The sequence below is a fragment of the Henckelia pumila genome, chromosome 4 (assembly GCF_033568475.1).
Source record: "Henckelia pumila isolate YLH828 chromosome 4, ASM3356847v2, whole genome shotgun sequence".
NCBI lineage: Eukaryota > Viridiplantae > Streptophyta > Magnoliopsida > Lamiales > Gesneriaceae > Henckelia > Henckelia pumila.
Window position 1 is genome coordinate 123,929,352 of NC_133123.1, and position 14,408 is coordinate 123,943,759.

General features: G+C 29.9%; 1 protein-coding gene and 1 pseudogene across 23 annotated transcripts; one reads left to right on the forward strand and one right to left on the reverse strand.

Annotated features, from left to right (window-relative positions):
- Window positions 1–633: 633 nt before the first annotated feature.
- Window positions 634–4,125, forward strand: LOC140861672 (receptor-like protein EIX2; annotated as a pseudogene).
- On the reverse strand, window positions 4,094–12,374 carry LOC140863207 (uncharacterized). 23 transcript variants are annotated; one of them, XM_073266464.1, is made up of 9 exons: window positions 12,028–12,374; window positions 11,850–11,897; window positions 11,588–11,635; window positions 8,915–9,005; window positions 7,887–8,804; window positions 7,638–7,798; window positions 7,322–7,354; window positions 5,176–5,241; window positions 4,142–4,279 (listed from the first exon to the last, which is right to left on the reverse strand). In XM_073266464.1, the coding sequence occupies exons 1-5, from the start codon at window positions 12,098–12,100 to the stop codon at window positions 8,693–8,695; spliced, it is 372 nt and encodes a 123-aa protein (XP_073122565.1). In that variant the 5' UTR covers window positions 12,101–12,374; the 3' UTR covers window positions 4,142–4,279; window positions 5,176–5,241; window positions 7,322–7,354; window positions 7,638–7,798; window positions 7,887–8,692. The 23 variants fall into 23 exon arrangements, with proteins under 23 accessions (XP_073122583.1, XP_073122580.1, XP_073122584.1 ...); XM_073266482.1 differs by lacking the exon at window positions 11,588–11,635 and having other exon boundaries at window positions 4,094–4,279; window positions 7,887–8,355; window positions 8,924–9,005; XM_073266479.1 differs by lacking the exon at window positions 11,588–11,635 and having other exon boundaries at window positions 4,094–4,279; window positions 7,887–8,355.
- Window positions 12,375–14,408: the final 2,034 nt, after the last annotated feature.

The window sequence follows — 14,408 nt, forward strand, 5'->3', positions numbered from 1 at the left end:
TGTTTTTAAATTTTGAGCATTCACTCTCTTGTCTGTATGAGTTTCAGAGTGTTTGTGCTCAAAATTTGAAAACACGGGAAACTAACGATTATAGAGAGTTTTTAATGATCTCGTGATTTTACAGAGGCTAATTTCAAATGACCGCTCCAAAAATTATATTGATATGATAAACAAAACATTTATTCTTATTATTGATGTGATCATGTGAACAACTTTTAATGTTTATGGAATAGAAGGTGGCCTTTTGACTCCGATTGTCATGAAAATCTCGAGTCAAGTCTTCCAATAACCTTTTTTTTATTTTTTTATTTTTTCTACTCCAATCTTATATTAATGATAATAGATTAGTCAAGTCTTACGTGTTGATTTTTAAAACTCCAGATCGACTCATCAATTCACTCAAGACTTTTTCTTATATTATCTCAAGACTTTTGTTTCGAATCAGTGGCGGAGGCCGGACTTTCGGGTTCCAAATGCATGTATGTATCTTTGCTATTCACATTATAGAGTAAATTTACTTCCTTTTATATAACTTTTTTTTATTCATAAATCATAAAATTATTTTATTGAACGTTAACGAGAGGGAACTTCTCATGTATTTGAAGCCTATTTGTACTTTGAACCCATACTTCCATACCAACTGTGAAAAACAAAATCCTCAATCTTCTTCATCTTTTCTCTGCTATTCTTATAATAGCAAAATTAGGAGGTGTTGTTGGGCAGCATTATTCGAGTAGCATCAGATGTGTTGAGAGGGAGAGACAAGCTCTTCTTCGGTTCAAAGACGAGCTTGTTGATGAATATGGTCGACTCTCTTCTTGGGGGGTCGGAAATAATAGAAGGGAGTGCTGCGAATGGAGAGGTGTTCACTGCCATAACCGAACAAATCACGTAACACATTTGAATTTGGGGGGTCCATCAATGTTGGTTCTGAAAGGTAAGGTAAGCTCTTCATTGCTTGAATTGAAGCACTTGACTTACCTAGACCTCAGTTACAATGATTTTGGTTCTTCAAGTTTTCTCGAGTTCATTGGTTCGTTTGAGAAATTACGGTATCTCAATCTTTCTATTGTTGGTTTAAGTGGAAGAATTCCACAGAGTATTGGAAACCTTTCCAATTTGATATATCTTGATTTTAAATGGAATGTTGGTCTCTATAGTGACAATCTTGATTGGCTCTCTCGTCTTGGATCACTCAAATTTCTTGGCCTTAGTGATGTTAAACTCAGAAACGCATCCAATTGGCTACAAGCAATTAGTAAATTAACCTCCATCAAAGAATTAGACTTCGGAGGCTCTGAAATTCAAGGCATCCACCCTTCTTCTCTTCCTTTGATCAATGCTTCCGCTCCTCTCGCTATCCTCGACCTCTTCGATAATAGTGGTATCTCGTCTTCCATGTTTCAATGGTTCTTAAACTTTAGCAAAAGCTACACTTTCATTGATTTCTCATATAACAATAGAGCAGATCTCCTTTCTGCTGATAGTTTTGATGACCAGATCTTCCTTGAACATCTTGATCTCTCTTATAATAACCTTGAATGCGGGATTCCCAAATCCTTTGGAAATATGAGTAGTTTGACATACTTGAGTTTGCACGGGAACCATTTCACTGCTCCAATTTCGGAATTGACGATGAACTTGTCTGGGCCTTTGGAGTATCTTGATTTAGGTGATAATATGTTCAGTGGTTTACTGACAAATTTTTCAAAGTTTTCATTCTTGAACCATCTAAACCTTAGAAGGAATAAACTCAATGGCCCCATTGCAAGTGGCTTTCTAAATATTCCACATCTGATTCATCTCGATTTGTCGTTAAATAACTTCATTGGTACAATACCAGATCTTACAACTTCTCCGTTCCTTGAGAGATTGTATCTCAAATACAATACGTTCAGTGGATATCTGGGAGAAAGCATTGGATGCATGTCAATGATGGTGGAATTAGTTTTAGGTTCAAATAACTTAGAAGGCATTATCACAGAGAAACATTTGTTCAATCTATCACGTCTGCAAATACTTGACTTGTCTTCTAACTCACTGTTGACCGTAAATTGTAGCCCACATTGGGTTCCTCCATTTCAACTAAAAGCCATGAGTCTCTCCGGATGTAAAACAGGGCCGCGTTTCCCGCAATGGCTTCAATTCCAAAGAAGATTAGAATTTCTTGATATCTCGAGTTCTCAAATTGCAGACACCTTTCCCCACGGGTTTGGTAAATCAACTTCTAGACTAATGCATCTGAATGCATCAAGTAATGACATACATGGCATCCTTCCTGAATCCTTTTTCAAGCTTACAAGCGAAAGTGTAGGTTCGATAGTGTTGGATCTATCAAGAAACAAAATTAGAGGTCAAGTCACTTTTTTGTGCCATAATCAAGTGTGGATGTTAATTGACCTCTCGGATAACCTATTCTCCGGGCATCTGCCGAATTGTGTCGCCAACTCTATGACGTTGATCTTTCTCAATTTGGCCAACAATCATATCGTTGGAGAAATCCCAAACTCATTTGGCTCGTTAAAATCGCTGAGATCATTGAATTTGGTGAACAATAGTTTATCAGGTGGAATCCCTAAATCTATGAGAAACTGCAAGAGGTTGGAATTGATTGAACTTGGAGGAAATATGCTAACAGGCAATATACCAACCTGGATTGGAGATGCATTATCACGCCTGATTGTTCTAAGCGTAAAGTTGAATGATTTTAATGGGACAATACCTTTGAGCATTTGTAGACTACAAAATATCCAACTCTTAGACCTCTCTTCAAACATGATTTCAGGACCCATACCGAAATGCTTGTATAATCTTAGTGCGATGACCAAACAAGCAGTTGCTGATCCGAAATCGTATGGATTCGCTTATGGTATGATAACTTACGGGATGGTGCGGATATTACGTGGAAAGGAAAAGAGGTCGAATATGTAAAAAGTTTGCTACTTGTTAAACATATCGATCTGTCCAACAATCTTTTAGTTGGTGATATTCCTTCTGAGATCACAAAGCTTGATGGCCTGGTTAATTTGAATCTTTCAAGAAATGATTTATGTGGACAAATTCCTCCAAACATTGGCGACTTAAAAGACTTGGGATCCCTCGATCTTTCAAGAAACCACCTCTCTGGGAGTATTCCGCTAACCATTTCCGAATTAAGTTCTCTAGGAGTCTTGGACTTATCCTACAACAACTTGTCGGGTAGAATTCCGCCTGGATATACAAAATTTGATGAATCAGCCTATGCGGACAATGACGGGCTTTGTGGACGTCCCATACTCAACAAATCTTGTCCTGGAGAAGATGAGAGCAGTCATCAAGATTCAAACTTCAACAATGCAATGAATAATCGGGAACATGAAGACGACGAGTCCATTACTAAAGGATTTTATATCTGCATGGTATTTGGTTTTGTTATTGGATTTTGGGGGATCATCGGGACGATACTAGTAAGCAATTCAGCAAGATTCGCATATTTCAAATTGTTGAAGACTTTGTATATGTGAGAGTCGAGCTGAGCAAAGCCCGTTTTAGGAATCGCTTTGAAAACTAGTAAGTATTGCTTATAATTCTTTATGCAAATGATACTATATTTATATTTTACTAGATAAATGTAAATATAATGATTGTGAATTTGTGATTTTAATTTGAATAACTATAATAATAATAATAATATTTATAAAATTGTGACAATAATTTTTGCAATGTCAATAATAACAATAATGTTTAATAGACAAGTAAATAATTATTTTGTTTTAAAACTTTACATGATCATGGATTTTTTTTTCGTATACCTTGGTATGATCGTATTTGAGTATTTGATGCAATCGGGGCAATTTGTGTTGTTATCCTTCTTTTTAGCTCCTTTGACCTTTTGGTTTATCATGTCTGTTGAAATTGCTCAATGACATGACTTTGTTTAAAACACCGATCACATCTACACGCATTTTGTTGTTTTGTTGCAGTTAATATACATATTACAACTATTTTTAATTTTTAAATGAGAAAAAAAATAATTTATGTGTGGTGAGACAACTTACGCAGATCATTTTTTCCATTTAGAAGATTGGCTGGGATAGCATCAAATTCCTTGAATTCAAATGTTAGCTGTGGCAACTTTAGTAGCTGAGGCAGCTCTGCAACTGTGGTACTCTTTTGCAAATACAACTCGTACTTGGGGTTGACATTTGCATATTTGGGTTCTATGCGTCTTGTTGGTTTCCAATAAATTGTGGAAATTTTCATTAACATTGTCGAAAATCAATCCGTGAATCATTGTACCCTGTTTTTTTTTCCAAAAGAAAAATACGAAAGATTAGTTTAATTATGAACATATTGATGAAAATTCAAAATGAAATAAGATAAAATATTAGAAGGATAAATAAGTAAGCGTTAAATTTCAAATTTAAATTAAAAACAACAAATTGAACGTAAATTCAATACGTATATTTGAATAATATAATAATAATAATAATAATAATAATAATAATAATTATTATTATTATTATTATTATTATTATTATTATTATTTTAAGAAACCAAAAATAAAACCCAAAAGACAGTAACAATATATAAATAAATAATAATATTTATGAAGTTGAAAAGTTTTTAATCTGTAAAATATAGAATTCAATATATTAAAAGAACTCTGTAAATTTTTTAAATTAAAAGGTGGATTTTTTTTAACTAATAATCATGAATAATAAGTCTAATAAATAATTATAATAAAATAATTTATAAAGATAACTGGTTAATCTATGATGCCTTAATTTTTGTTTTTTATATTTCAATGTAGTAAAATCATTCATTCAAATTGAAATAAATAAAAAAAAGATAACATTAATTTAAAATATTATTCACTAATATTTTGATTGGAAAATATTCTAACAGAAATTATGATTGATAATTAAATTTTGTCCATTTATTGTGCTGAATATGATGTAGTTAACCAGAAGTGTTACGTGTTTTCTGTATAATTGTGGAGAAAAATTTATAAAGTAATATATGATTGCACAAGAAATAAAACGACAACGATATCAATACTTTTTCAAAATTTTCAATGATAAATTATGAAAAATAAAGGAGGATGTTATCGTAGTATAACAAATGTAAAAGGCCTTTTGTTTTGAATTTAATATTTTTTGCGAGCGAGTATATCAAATAGAGTAAAATACGTACATGTTCGTCGATGAAAATCAGCTTTCTCATTGTCTTGTTTGCCGTCTTAGTAGGTGCCTCTTGTCCCTGTCGAAGAACGAATATTTTGATGGTGACGCCTCTTTTTTGTTCGTGCAGATCTCCAATTGGTGTGATTTCCATTTTTTGAACACGTAACTAATTATTTAATTATGAATACGAAGAATCTGGTGTATGGAATATGACGACGTTTGATGCAATATTTATACAAGTATATTTGTATCATTTTTTTTATGATTGGTAAACGAAAAGTTGGGCAGAACAGATAATCTTTGAGTCAAAAGCTTTAAAAGGGATCATTAACTAATGTTTTTTTTTTTTCGTATTTAGTATTTTTCAAGAGACACTTCATTTACTCATTGAATCTTGTAATAAATATGTTGTAAACTATATACACAAATATTATATACATTATATATATATATATATATATATATATTATTTTAATGATTGGTAAACAAAAAATTGGGCAAAACAGATAATATTTGAGTCAAAAGCTTTAAATGGAATCATTAACTAATGTTTTTTTAGTATTTAGTATTTGTCAAGAGACACTTCATTTACGCATTGAATTTTGTAATAAATATTTTGTAAACTATATACACAAATATATATATATATATATATATATATATATATATATATATATATATTTGCTTGTTAATATATGCGCCGCATTGTGTATTAAACTAAAAGTTGGAGCACAATGGATAATTTTTGAATCAATATCATTAAATGGGATCATTAACTAATGTTTATCTTGTATTTAGTATTTGCTAGAGACACTTAATTAATTTATGAATTTAATTAATAATTATTATATACTGACATACATATCTATAATAATGACTTATTAATTTATGGCTGCATTTTTTATTACATTAAATTAAATTACACTAAATACTTGAAATTAGTGAAGACAATGTTTTTCTTATTTAAAAAATAAACGTAATAATATAATTTAACTATTAAATGTTAGTTTATGCACTAATTATGTGAAAATTTGAGTTAATTTTTTATCGGTTCATTGGTTCTTTTTTTGTCTATAACATTTAATTTATATATTTAATTTATTCATTTAATTTTTTTGTAAATTTAAATATTATATAAATTGAAATGTCATTTAATTGAATTTTATTTATTATATGCAGAATTTGGATAGTATTCTTGAGTGGATTGGGATTATTTTTAGACTTATGTATAGTTGAATCATCATTGAATTAATTAATTATTTTCGATGAAATTCATGCATGTATTTGGAAGTGTCTGTGCACGTGGTGCACATGAATGAGCATTAAATTTAATAAGTGTAGTATTATCTTTTGAGTTGGTTGCGTAGAGATGATAAGGATAAAAGATTGCCAGGCGTTTAATATTGTTATCTTAATTAATTAATTAAATAATCAAAGACGTTTATTAAATTCATGGAAAAGTTATCTAATTATATTTAACAGGAACATTTTTGCATATATGCAATCTCAAATCTTTTATGGAAGGATACTGCAGATTCATTCTTTTAAGAAGTTGAGCATAAGGATTCATTTTTAATGCATTCATCAATAATATAATTGTAGGCTCGTCAACATCTGTTTCTTCTATAGTAGACATCCTATTGTGTAACTCGCACTACAAAAAAACAAGTTATTTAGCCACGGCCAAAACCGTAGTTAAAACCGTGGTTAAATTAATTTAGCCACAGTTTTTGAAACCGTGGTTATTTAACCACGGTTTTGTACAAAAACCGTGGTTAAATTAATATAGCCACGGTTTTTAAAAAACCGTGGCTAGAATAACCACGTTTTTATGTAAAACTGTGGCTAACATAGCCACGGTTTTGCATAAAACCGTGGTTATTTTAGCCACGAATTTTAAAAAATCGTGGCTAAAATTGCCAAGGTTTTTTTAAAAACCGTGGCACAAATTGTAGATGAACCGCCACGGTTTTAAAGAATAAAAAAAATAGAAATGAATAATTGAAGACCATTATTTGAAATATTTTTTAAAATTACGCTCCAACAAATTTTGAAAAAATATCAAATACCTTCAATATATCGACTTCAATATAATACCTGCAACTAATAAGAAATCAAAATATAATTTACATTTCAAATGAATTAAAATCAAGAACCTTGAAAGATGAAGAGGAACTCTGGCAGATATCCTGAAACCAAAAGAAAAGAAAAGCAAAATTATCTATAACATTAGAGCGCACCCACCATAGATTCTACTAACTTAACATGACGCAAAATGGCCAACACACAAAAATTGGAGCGCACCCACTACTTATATATCCATGAACAAACTTTCAATTAAAAAAAACCCGATAGTAATTATACTATATAATACTACTTAATTCTAACAAACTAGCTAGCTACTAACTAAAGAAAGACCCGTATATATTTTTAATTTCTTTTAACCGAATATATAGAGATAAGACATCATACCAAGTGCTTAGGATGTAGTGGCCGTGCCATTCTTATCTCACGCCAAGTGATGAACACCCTCTTTGATCAAAGTCTAGCCACTTCAAGCTTATGCTCAAGCTTTCCTTTGGTTTCAAGCCTTGTAAAGCTTAGCTTGACACGACATTTCTAGATTTAACTTCCTTCAAATCAAAGCTATAATAGAATCAAGCTCAAGCCTCTACCACCTATGCTTGGTTCAAGAAACAACAACAAAAGGAATAAGCTCACCTAGGTCATGGCCGAACACTCTACCCATGGAGTACACTTGAATGAGCTAAGAATAGAGGGAACCAAGTTGTGATGGAGGTGATCCAAGCTAGGCCGTGGGTTTGTCTTCCAAATGCCTCAAGAAAAGTGAGTTGTAGAAGATTGAAAAATGCTAAATGATTAGCGAATGAAATAGCCGATTCTTTTGCTCTGACATGCCTCCAATTATTCCAATGATGAGTTGTTTCCAATGTTATTGAATGGCACATGCAAGACTTTATTGTGTAGGGCATCAATGCATAAAATATTCTTCCATGTGAAGACAGGGGATTCCATTGGTTTGTTTAGTGAATTGGGAATTCATACCTTGAATTGAAAGTATTTGTAGTGTAGTGTCCCCACTTGCATTAGTTAATGCTTGAAGGCTATCATAAAGACTTTTTTCCCACTCTTTATCTTCTTAAACCTTTTTGTTGTGAAACACTGAAACCTGAACATCAAGTTACATGTAATGACAGTAACAAACTGAGTTTGGGGCAGATACAGCAAGGGCTTTTGGGACGTTCCTGATCAATCCATACTTTAATTGTCAAATAATTACCACAATAATTTTTACAAACTCGGTGTAATCCTAATTATTCCAAACATGTGGCAATTATCATTCACATTAATCATAACATATATATCAACTTCCAAACGATTCAAATATTCAATCCTAGGGTCGAAAAATACTAAAATCTTAATTCTGAAAATTCCGATAAATGCTCAAAATTTCCAGAATTTATAAATAATTTCTAAGGCATTCCAAAACCCAAATATCCTATAATTCAACGCAATAATTCAAAAAATCCTAATATAAATAATCTGAAATTCGAAATAAATTCCTGAAAAATGTAAAATTCGATCGTTAGCTCCAATCGGCTCAAATATATATAGCACCTACAACCAACATACAATCATTGAAATTCGAATTAACCAAAAATTGCCAAATTCAAAAACCCTAACTTTCGAAATATGGCTCAAAGCTACGAAATAGAGCTTCAAAATACCTAAACCACCTTTTTCCTAGCGTATGCGGCAATCGGAGACGGCGAGGGGCGGCGAACGGCGGCGCGACTGTCGGAAATGGGTCCGAACAGGCTGCGTGGAAACCAAACAAAACAAGTATCACTAGCTAACTCTCGTCGCAAAAATTCTGGAACTACTCTCGGATTTAAATTTCGATCACCGACATAGAAGTTATGGGTAATTGAAGAAACGAAAATGGATGGGAGAAGGAGAGAAGAAGAAAGTTGCGTGAAATGGATGGGGAGGAAATAGAAAATGATTTTGTCTGTACGTGTGTGTATTTTGTGTATCTTTATATATTTAGGTTTAAAATTTGATCAGATCAATATTATTTCAATTTTTATGTGTCATAAAAAAAATTAAATATATATTTTAATACCATCTATATATCGATTTTTTTTAATATATATTTTTAAAACATCAATTAATAATTTGGCTTAATTATTTTAATGAGTAAAAATTAATTTGGTATTTAAATTATTAGTTAAATGTCAAATTGGTATATGAACTTTTGTTAATGGTTTAATTGGTACATGTCCACTTGATTTTAATCAAATTATGATGAAGAAAATGATATAATGGTTTTCTGATAATACAAATTAATTAAAACAATAATATTATTTTAGTTTCAAAACCAGTTTCATCATTTTTGTCCGTTAAAAACCAAAAACAACTTTAAATTTTTTATTAGTCATATTCTCTTATAAAATTATTATGTTTAAATACACTTTCAATTTTTGATTTGTTTATTAAAAAACATGTGTCTCGCTATGATCCCTTTTGAAAATCGATAACCGACGGCGAAAATATGGTGATTTAAATCGACGGAAAATGTTTGAAGAAGAAAAAAATGAAGATGGAAGGGAGATCGAGCGTGTGAGGCGGTGGAAGTGATGGTTTTGTGGAGAGACAAGATATATATAGATATATATTTATATTTTATCATAATATAAATATAATAATTTTATTATAATTAAATGTGTGTATTCAAAATATTTATTTGTGGTTAAAATTTGACCTGATTTAAGTTATTTCAACTCCTACGTGCTCTAGAAATCAAATAAATATTTTAATATCGTATATAAACCTATATTAGGGAAAACTATGTAGACCAATTTATTACAAAAGAAACAAAAAATGTCAAAAACATAATAATAAATGGGGGAGGATACGAGAAGTACATGTGAATGAATATTTAATTAATTCTTACGTATAATATATGGAAAATATTCATGTTAATTAGAACAAAATAAAAAACTATGGTTACTTTTAGCCACAGTTTTGTAATTTTCATCTTATTTTTCGCCACAGTTTAAATAAAATCGTGGTTATTCAATCACGGTTTTTAAAAATCGTGGCTAGTTTAACCACGGTTTAAAAAAATCGTGATTAATTAGGCACGGTTAATAAAAATAATGGCTATTCAACCACGATTTTGAATAAACTGTGGCTAATTAAACTTTCAATTTTTTATTTGTTTATTAAAAAACAAATATCTCGTTATGGCGGATTTTAATGGGTGTTTTGATGAGTTTTTCTAATAAAATAATTTCAAATTAAATATTAGTAGAACTTAAGTAATATTTTATCAAAATAATATTCAATAAATTTTTACATAGTTAAAATTAAAATAATGAAAAAATATTTTATAACATTCAATATTTATTTAATATTTTTTTTCAAAATATTATCAAGAAAACTAAATATAAAAAAATCAGAATTTTAGCTTAAAAAATATTTATTTATTTTTTATCGTATCAATTTATTTATTTACAATTATTTAGATATTTTTAGGACTTAATATAATATAATTTATCTAATCCTTCTCGTTGAAATATATAATCTATTTAATCTATCTAATATAATAATATTATGTACAAATAAAAATTTTAATCAAATCACTTTTTAATATATAACGGGAAGAAATAACAAATACATGTTTTAAAATATTATTTAATTATTTGGAATAACAATAATAATAATTTAATGTTTGTAATAATAATTTTGGCAATAATTATATAAAATAATTACTCATAAAAAATAATATATTCGATAAGTATTTTTTTGAACGACTTGTTTATTAACCACGGTTTTAAAAAATTGTTGATAATTTAACCACGATTTTATTAAAACCATAATTGATTAACCACGGTTTTATTAAAATCGTTGTTAAATTTAACCACGTTTTTTTACAAAACCGTGGTTAAATAAAATCACCACGGTTTTTTAAAAACAGTGGTTAAATATATAACCACGGTGTTTTAAAAAACCGTGGCAAAACTTAGCCACGGTGTTTTAAACTGTGGCTACAACTAACCACGGTAATAAAAACCGTGGCTAAGTTTTTTAAGCCGTGGTTATTCATCCACGGTTTTTTTAAACCGTGGCTAAATAGCCAATTTTTTTGTAGTGTCGTTATCACTATCCCAGAAAATAAAGTTGAAAATTTTTAGGCCGATCTTGACTGGGAACAATGGGAGGCAATGTATGAAACACTTGGCCAGAAGCTCGAAATGTAGCAAGATTTTTATCGAGTCTAACCCCGAAAGAAGTGAAAGAAAATATGCTATTTTCCGTCGAAAAGAGACGGCAATAGGAGACGACACATAGTTAACAAGTTGTAGAGCTCAAATGGCAAAACTGGCGAAACCAACCTAATTTTACCAGAGGAGCAACAAAAATTTGGAGCTTCCCAATAAAATCTGCGTGCACACGGGAGGCAAAACATACAAGTGATCCAAAAGTAGCTCGCTCACTTGACAAACCAAAAAATTTAGAAAATAAAAAATAATAATAATATATAAGCAAAGAAGAGAAAGTGAAATTCAAAAGAAGCGACACCAAGTGGGACACCAAAATTAAAAAAATATATATTATTATATCGGGGAAAAAATAGAAGGTATTTGCTTAACTCACAGTTGTCTACGCTGCCCAAATAACGAAGCGAACAAGAATTAGCAGGGCCTGTAATTCGTAAAAAAAAGAAAGAACGATCCAAACAGATAACTTCAAAAGAATAATAATGAGTAAAAAAGAGAAAGAAGAAATAATTCACGAATAACCAAAAACCCAGACACAATGATATGATACCAACCATGAAGGGGAAGGAATTGAGTAGCATCGGAAACGAGGCCAGAAACTCCAGCAGACTTCCTTCCACGGACCATTTTCTTTTTAAGAAATAAAATGAAATAAAATAAATAAAAAAGGAAAAGGAAGAAATATGAAGAAGAAGAAGAAACGATGAATGAAGTGTCGGCATAATAGGGGAATAGAAGAGACAAGAGAGAATTGTAGTCAACAAAGCATAATTAATTTATTTATTGGAAAAGAGTAGTAATTAATTAGTAGTCAACAAAGCATAATTAATTTATTGAAAGAGAAGGAGGAAAGCATATTTAATTATTTTTAAGAAATAAAATGAAATAAAATAAATAAAAAAGGAAAAGGAAGAAATATGAAGAAGAAGAAGAAGAAGAAACGATGAATGAAGTGTCGGCATAACAGGGGAATAGAAGAGATAAGAGAGAATTGTAGTCAACATAAAATGAAATAAAATAAATAAAAAAGGAAAAGGAAGAAATATGAAGAAGAAGAAGAAGAAGAAGAAACGATGAATGAAGTGTCGGCATAACAGGGGAATAGAAGAGATAAGAGAGAATTGTAGTCAACAAAGCATAATTAATTTATTTATTGGAAAAGAGTAGTAATTAATTAGTAGTCAACAAAGCATAATTAATTTATTGAAAGAGAAGGAGGAAAGCATATTTAATTATGAGGTTAAATAGGACAAATCACAATTCAAACCCATATATTTATAGGGGTTATTATTATTATTATTATTATTATAGATATTATAATATAGCTTCTTTCCGTGTGTGTTGTAGGATGCCATTGGCAATTGGCACATTGGAGACGACTAAATGTACTCAGTCGCAAATTCGAGTTCAGCTATATATATATATATATATATATATAGTTTTTATGTTTTTTGTTTTTTCGTTTTCTGTATGAGTTGCAAGTAAGAAACGTTATTAAATGAATATGGGTAAAAAAAAAAATTTATGTCTCAAACAGAAATTTGATCAATCAGGAACGAGAAAAGAATATTTGTTTTTATTATTTAGTATTAGTATATGTGCTGAAACTTAAATAGTCAATTTTCAATCTAATTTTTTTCCAATTTTCGTAGTTTTTTTGAGGTAGGGATGATTTGATGTTGATATGATGTCAACATTGCTAGTGCTTTTAGCGCCACATCAATGTTATAGGTCAGGAGTTCGATTCTCCCTGCCAACACCTTATTGAACTAGTCTGTCACACAGGGCTTGCCTAGTGTGGTTTACCTGACTAACGTAGTTTGCAGGCTATTGCGTTAGTCCGGGGGTTTACCCAGAACGCACCGAAAGGTAGCGGCTACGAGTTCAAAACATATATTTTGAGTTACAAAAATCTATAATCGATTTATCCGTCTTCATATTTTGTAAAAATATTCATTTATTAATTGCAAGATAATCCCGTAAAATAATTGTTATATATAGTTTTTAGACTTTATGAGAATGATAAAATAGTTAAGTTTTTTTTAGCTTCAACGTTTATATATAGGTATGGGAGGATGGAGGGGATGTCAAGTCTGGGCTTTTGCCCAAATCATATATATATCTTATTTTTTAAATTAAATTTTTTTATGTTTTTAGCCTAAAATGATTATAGCACAACCCATATTGATTTATTATTTTTTATATATTATATAAATTTTATAAATACATTGATATTTTAAAAATTTTAGCCATGCACCCCTTAATTTATTTCTGGCTCTGCCCCTGGATATATGGTATATGTGTGTTGGTGTGTTTTTTATTTATTATTTTATATTAAAACCTGACTTCATTTAAATCGATTTATTTCAATACCGGTGTGTAATTTAATTCGTATATATATATATATATATATATATATATAGCTCAACAGATCCTTACACTGGTTATCCATCTCCATCTCTTGTAAAAATATTTATTCTATAATTGCAACATCGTATCATATAATAATTATTATAATTTTTAGCTTTTATGAGGAGGAAAAAATAGTTAATTTTTTTTAATTTCAATTTTACATATATGATGTGTGTGTTGATGTGTTTTTTTATTTATTATTTTGGATTAAAACTTGACTCCATTTGAATTTATTTATTTCAACACCAGTGTGTAATTTAAGTCATATATATATTATAACATTTACAAATCTGATATTTTTATAATATATATTTATGAACTCTTGATTTAATTATTTAGCTCAATAGGTCCTTACACATATTAAAAAACATCAGAATTTTGTGGAATAAATATATTCATTTCATCTATGAACAAATAAAAATCAACGTAATTTGGTCTTTCAATCTTTTAGGAAACTGAATAAGTATGTAGTTAAAATTTTTGCGAAAAAATCTTTAAAAATTATGTGAAAAAATATGTTTAC

What these genes read in the sequence shown, in the direction of transcription:
- LOC140863207 (XM_073266464.1), bottom strand. Translation starts at nt 12,100, where the DNA reads ATGGTCCGTGGAAGGAAGTCTGCTGGAGTTTCTGGCCTCGTTTCCGAT. An exon ending in TCAATTCCTTCCCCTTCATG is followed by an intron (nt 11,898 to 12,027) that starts GTTGGTATCATA and finishes TACGAATTACAG; the next exon opens with GCCCTGCTAATTCTTGTTCG. An exon ending in TGCTCCTCTGGTAAAATTAG is followed by an intron (nt 9,006 to 11,587) that starts GTTGGTTTCGCC and finishes GTTTCCACGCAG; the next exon opens with CCTGTTCGGACCCATTTCCG.